The 6276-nt window shown below is 47.9% G+C and overlaps 1 protein-coding gene across 1 annotated transcript; it reads left to right on the top strand.

Moving 5' to 3' along the window:
- Positions 1-1550: 1550 nt before the first annotated feature.
- Positions 1551-5013, top strand: LOC144165854 (uncharacterized). Its single transcript, XM_077695617.1, has 4 exons — positions 1551-1781; positions 2767-2940; positions 3612-3877; positions 3942-5013. The coding sequence occupies exons 1-4, from the start codon at positions 1551-1553 to the stop codon at positions 4639-4641; spliced, it is 1371 nt and encodes a 456-aa protein (XP_077551743.1). The 3' UTR covers positions 4642-5013.
- The last annotated feature ends 1263 nt before the right edge of the window (positions 5014-6276 follow it).

Genomic DNA, 6276 nt, shown 5'->3' with positions numbered 1-6276 from the left:
CGGGTGCAACATCGTCTTCTACACGTGTAGCTCTGTTCCTGAGTCCGAGAGTCCGAGAGTCCGAGAGTCCAAGTGCACCTACCCAGCTCACAGACGTCAACGACTTCCACACGTGAGCGCGAACTATTTTGGGGCGCGAACGTTGTTGCACAGGACATTAACTCTTGTGACTTGATTATGTTAATGCTCATTTATCGATTTTTCCAGTTATTTGTCCCGTAAATACACGTTGTCCTTGCCCGCAGCCAACAGCCTCGTCCTTCTCCGCCTGATCAGATTAACACTCCTTATCGTAAAAACAACCTGCATCACAGCAGCATTTCTATGTCCGTTCCTCATTTCAACTATGGGAATGCCCCCATATTAATGTATTGATTTTACTCAAATGAAGGCGCAGATCTGTGAGATATACGAAATTGAATGTGAAGGAGACAATGGTAGTGCAATTTGTTTTATTTTTAGTGTATCATCGGTGCACGTTTGGGCATACGCTTTGCAATTGGGCGGAGGCACCGGCAGAAAAAAAAAGCTAAAAAGTTTTAGCAGTTTTAGCAGACATGTTTAAATATGCCTCCCAACCGGACGGGCTTCCGTCAAACGCCGGACTTGTCACACGGTTGTAGCCAGACATTGCAGACAGCTGTGGGAACAGTTGAATGCCTGCCTATAGTCTGGTCACATGAATTCATCGATCAACAGGCTTTTTGTAGCTCATATGAATCGATTGCATTAGACGATGCTGCATTCGCTGACTTTATTGTGGGGTTAATGAAGAAAACATTCTCGTGTAAAATGTTTGGTAAGGGTAATGGGAACACTTTACTAGCGCAAAAGACGTACCACACGAGTAAGAAAAACACAGGACCAACCAAGTAGCCCAAATTTCCGTCTTTAATTGTTTTGTAAGGCGTGTGGGAAATGAGTCCGCGCGTCTTGGAGCGATACATGAAAAGTAATACTTTATTCAGAAGCAGTTTGTTTCAAATGAAGCTTGTTGTTTCAGCCCTTAATAAAATTGTCGCATGACTGAATTAGGATCCGTTCTGAGAGCGAAGGCATGACAAGTTTGGTGTTTCGCTTTTTTACAAGCGGGCCAAGGAACCGTTCTTCTTATTAGTCTGCGCACACCTGCTGTGAACTCTGAGCACTGAACCATACCATAGAAGGTCCCTCGGAGAGCACAATACTCCGGTATTATGTTTACTAGAATGCAGTGTGGGCGCACCACCCACCACTTCCTAAAAGTAATATAGTGCCCTTGGATAAAAACAAAGCCCACTCTGATGTGATTAGCCCTAGTTTTAGTATCGCCGATCAGCTGATTCATGGCGGGGAGGGTGGGGCAACGGGTGAAGTTCTTACGGCCCTTGTTTGGAAAATTCGCCCCTGCGTACGGGTTTTGCCAAACGGCAGTATTTTCTGTGTTCGCGCCGGCCTCCGTGTCTGAATGAGAACAAATACATGCCTTGCACGTACGTCATAGGCTGACGTCACACGCAGGTGACGCCCATCTTGGTGGTTGAGTTGGCCGTGTTGAGCGCCATTTCGCCATGGTAAACTGCACCGCGTTCGGCTGCAACAACCGCTCGCGCAACAAAAAGAACGACACCGGTTGCTTCAAGGGCGGCTTCTACCGTATCCCGGCGATAGGGACGTCGGAGAGCCCCGAAACAGAGCGTCTGTCGAAAAAGCGAAGGCGGGAGTGGCAGAGCAGGCTGAAGAGAGTCGTTCCGACGATGCGGCCACGCACTATCGAGTTTGCGGGATGCATTTTGTCAGCGGTGAGTTCTATGGCCCCTATTATAACATGTTTATGTTCGTGCAAGCTTTGCGACGCGCTACAGGTTAAAGATATTAGACTTCGTAAATCGCACGGAAGAGCCACAATGCGACGCGACAGAACCGGCTGTCGCTCGGACCGTGGAAAGCAAGCGACGCACATCGCGATGAGCAGCAATGACGGGCGGCGTGTTGTGGAAATTTAGAAAGGAGCGACGAGACGCGTGACAGAGCGCGATGGCAAATCTCGCTGCTCGTTGCCGTTTTGTGCCGTCACATTGAGAACGCAACCGCAGGACCCGCAACCCTGTGGTGCAAAACCGCACGACGCATGATGCTCATCCAGACCGCACAGGCAGGAGTGAGTATCGCCCAAACGCTGGGACGATACTCATACAGGTCTTAACATTGAACCCTCCTCTACCCCTTGCGATGGAAACGAGCGTCGGGGCGGCGTGCGCTCCTGTATCACTACTGCGTGGTGCACGTTAAACAGCCCGGGCTAGCAGTCCTACGTGCTGGATAAATCGCTCATGTGGTGCACGTGAACCATATCACCAAAATTTCTGGCAGGCTTCTCACGCTGTCTAAAGACTGAATGACAAAGTTTACATTTTGGCTTCAACCATCTAAAAATGATTTGTTTGGAAATTTCAGGCAAACCATCAGCATTGTTTGACGTCGACCATCCTGACTGGGCCCCCAGCCTGAATTTATTGTACAAGGGAAAGGATCCTGACAAAAATGGCAGGTACATAAACATGATGCGAGTTAAAAGGATGGATCCCGGTTAAAAGAAGATTAGCACGAAGTAAGATGTTTCTGTTTACTCCGCAAGCAGGTACAGCCGTCGCAAGGCGAGAAGAGCTGCTGCAAGTGAGAGGACGCTGCAAAATATGTTGCCACCTCTTTCCTGAGAGAGTGTTCAAATTCACCTCTTATAATTCCCGTTATTTGGTTCGGATTTCTCCTATGATTACACTGCAGCTAGCGGCTCTGGAACTTCGGCTGCTCAAGACCACCCTCCTGCTGAAGACGGCCCCCTTGTTGAGGGCAGCCTTTCTGCTGAAGATGGCCTCCCTGCTGAGGACGTCGAAAGTCAACAGGGCGGTAACCCTGCTCCATCGGACGGCCAAGTTGAGCAGCTTGTGCAAACTAGAGGTATGTTTCCTGTTGGAAATCAAGATTGTGGCTACTCTGGTTGTATGAAACGTCCGACCAGGCTGCCTGCACGTTAAGAATTTCTGACCATCACATTTGAAAGTGGCCAATGGCACTCAGTCATGCAAGAGGCGCTCCGCCTTTTTCATGAAAGGCCAGTGCTAAGGTATGTGTGTGGGGGGGTAGAGGCTTTTTGGGTCGTGGCAAACCGCCATGACCATCATGACCAAGTTGAACCAGTTCATTGTGTTGTTCTACGAGCCGGGTAGCTGAAACGAAAAGCCAACAGCAGTGCCAAATGTAGAGTGGCGTTGGATTTCATTTATTGCAGCCTGCCTCGGAGAACGACGTGGCACACCGGTTCAGCACAGTCATTAAGTGGCGTTATTGTCGCACGCCACCACCTGAAAAACCCTTCACATACCTTTTATGCTGGTTTTTAAAAAAAGACGGGGTGCCCCTCACATGGCTGAGTGCCCTTGGCCACCTGGTGGACGAGATGGGTATGGATGATAGCCTGCAAGCAAACTGTTGGGATGTTTCAAACCACCATAGCATTCACTAACTTGTGATCCCCAAACCTTCCTGCAACAGTCCAAGTAATAGACGATTATTCTCCAGGAACGCAGGCAGATGACGGCTCGCGGGAAATTGTTGACCGTCTAAAACAGGAGGTCAACCGACTGCGGATGGAACTCTATTCCCTGCGAGAAAGCCTGAACGCACGGTGCCTAACGCATGCTGCCTTCCGGAGGGACGACGAACTAACCAAGTTCTATACTGGGCTGCCGTACTTCCAACTCTTGGATGCCGTTTTTACGCTTGTGAAGGGACTGGTGAGGCACAGCTCTATTAACGCCTTGCCTCAGTTCCAGGAGTATGTGGTGACCCTGATCCGCCTCCGGCTGAATGTGCCTCTCTGGGACTTGGCATTCCGGTAACGTATTTTGGTTACTTGTCAGAAAGCATGTTCACATTGTGTGTAACGACCTGTATTATAGGTTTGACGTCTCCGAAGCGACTGTCTCAAGGATCGTGATGAAGTGGATTGACGGCCTCTACTTCGGCTTGGAGAGGCTGGTCAGGTGGCCGACATGGGAGCAGCTGAAGCGGACCATGCCCATGTGCTTCCGCGTTGCCTTCGGAACAGATGTCGCAGTCATCCTCGACTGCTTCGAGATTTTCATCGAGCGTCCGACCTCACACCATGCCCGATGCCTCACGTGGAGCCAGTACAAGCACCACAACACAGTGAAATACTTAATTGGGGTTCCTCCTCAAGGAACAGCAACTTATATTTCAAGGGGGTGGTGCGGACAATCCAGTGACAAGCTCATCACTGAAAGCTATGGGATTCTCGGTAACCTGCAGCCTGGTGACTTGATCCTTGCTGACAGAGGGTTCACCATCGCGGGGTCAGTTGGCCTCTGCTCTGCTCGACTCAAGATGCCGGCATTCACCAGGGGACAAGCCCAGCTAACTCCTTGGCAAGTGGAGGCCACAAGGAAGCTGGCCAACGTGCGTATTCATGTGGAAAGAGTGATAGGACTCCTCAGAAACAAATATATGATAACTAAGAGTATCGTGCCTGTAGACATGCTCTCTGCAGTTCATGAAGATGATGCAACCACACTTGACAAGATAGTTTTTGTTTGTTGTGCTTTGACGAGTGCTTGTGGCTCTGTTGTACAATTTGACTAACTCTGGGCATGTGTGCGACTTGGAAGATTGCTTTCACTTGAGTATCTGTGCGGCTGTCTTTTTTGTCGAGAACCATATTCCTTCTCCAGATTTCTATGCTGTGTATGCCTGTTTTGAGAGTGAATGTGGCATGTGGATAGTTTGTTTTCGCTTTTTTGTTTCGAGCTCTAATGAACGCCTTATATGTGGGGTTCGAAGTTTTTGGTTTTTATTTTCTCAAAAATTGGCATACTTGTTTCGGTGGCTCTTTTAAAATTCAATCTTTTTTTTGCAGTGTATTGTATTCCCACAGCAGTTTAACATTTTCAGTGAATATGAAAGAAACACTGTCAGACTTCATGTGCTCTTCAAGGCGCGCTGCAGCTCTTATATGCGCACTAGTTATTGACAATGTGTTGCTTATCGCAATTATTTTCAACAAACTTCAGTAATTGCTCGTTGATGGGCATCTTGGGCCACTTACGCGATTGCTACTACTGTCATGATATGTTTTATGTGATGTTTTAATTTTTGTGGGCGAGTAATTATTGCATGGTCTCAATTTTTTCTATTGCCCTATTTTGCAATAAAGGTATGTTTCTTATTAGGTACAATTTTCTTCTAAAAACGCTTTAAGTGTTCCTATCAATGCATGTTGAGAATTAACACGGTATTTGGACAGAAACAAATGCCCCTGAACTCGAACAAACCAATCAGTTTTGAGTTTGAACGGGGAGCCCTAATTATGACGTGTAAATAAACATTTTGCTTCTTTGTTTTCCACGCAGTTTTTTTATTTGCAATCTTTGCATAGCCACTGACCCTGTGGTGCTTTCTTCATGCCGATGCATGCAAAGTGGTACCATTTTCGTTTGCATTGCGGATTGTCGCACATCACCATCTTGCCATACTCTGGCCCATTGCAGAGACAGTAGACATCCTCATTTTCCACGTTTTCATTTGTCTGGTGCTGTACAGGATGCGACGTATATCTGTATCGCAGCTCTGGCAACAGTACACGCTTGAAAAAGTGAGTGCTCTTCAGCAACATTCTGGCACAAAAGTCATCGTCTAGAAAGATTCTTTCAATAAAGATCTCCTTTGTTGTCCAGACGACATAGTCTGCATACTTCACCTGGCACACAAACATCTGCATTTGTACTTGCCAGAAATGTGCATGCTTTCGCTTCAGTTGAAGGGCATCTCCATCGGGTAGAGCGATACTGCTACTCTTACAGCAAGTGAGCTCTATGATAGTACAGTCTCGCAGACTATATGGGCACTTCACCTCGAGTACCCCTGTGCCGCAGCAATCACAACTCACAACTCCATCAGGTGTAGCTGCAAGGAACTGGTGATCGAAGCTGATGTGCACGCCTGACTCGTTACACTTGAAATTTTCATGCTGACTAGTCATTGCTTCGACATAGTGTGCTCTTGCACGGGGTTCATTGTCGATTCCCCAAGTTGTCGCTACTGTGGTGAAGGTACCTTGACTGGGATAACATATTCTTTGCACCAGGCTTGGTGAAGGGTCTTCGATTGATGTGGAGCAGGCCGCTTTCGCACATGACGCAGTCACCCTTCCGGCACGAAACGAAAACCACTTCCTGCATGAAGACTGGGCTCTCGTTTCTTCTTCGATAAGGTGCAGAA

This window comes from Haemaphysalis longicornis, unplaced genomic scaffold, assembly GCF_048455015.1.
Source record: "Haemaphysalis longicornis isolate Haplotype H1 unplaced genomic scaffold, Haemaphysalis longicornis Haplotype H1 scaffold_15, whole genome shotgun sequence".
Lineage (NCBI taxonomy): Eukaryota > Metazoa > Arthropoda > Arachnida > Ixodida > Ixodidae > Haemaphysalis > Haemaphysalis longicornis.
Note: the sequence above shows the minus strand (reverse complement) of the source record. Positions and strands in the feature narration are given on the sequence as shown.

Bases quoted from the DNA above. Each gene is read 5' to 3' on its own strand.
- LOC144165854 (XM_077695617.1), top strand. From the start codon at position 1,551: ATGGTAAACTGCACCGCGTTCGGCTGCAACAACCGCTCGCGCAACAAA. The intron at 1,782-2,766 runs GTGAGTTCTATG...ATTACACTGCAG, and splicing joins CGGGATGCATTTTGTCAGCG to CTAGCGGCTCTGGAACTTCG. The intron at 3,878-3,941 runs GTAACGTATTTT...CCTGTATTATAG, and splicing joins CTCTGGGACTTGGCATTCCG to GTTTGACGTCTCCGAAGCGA.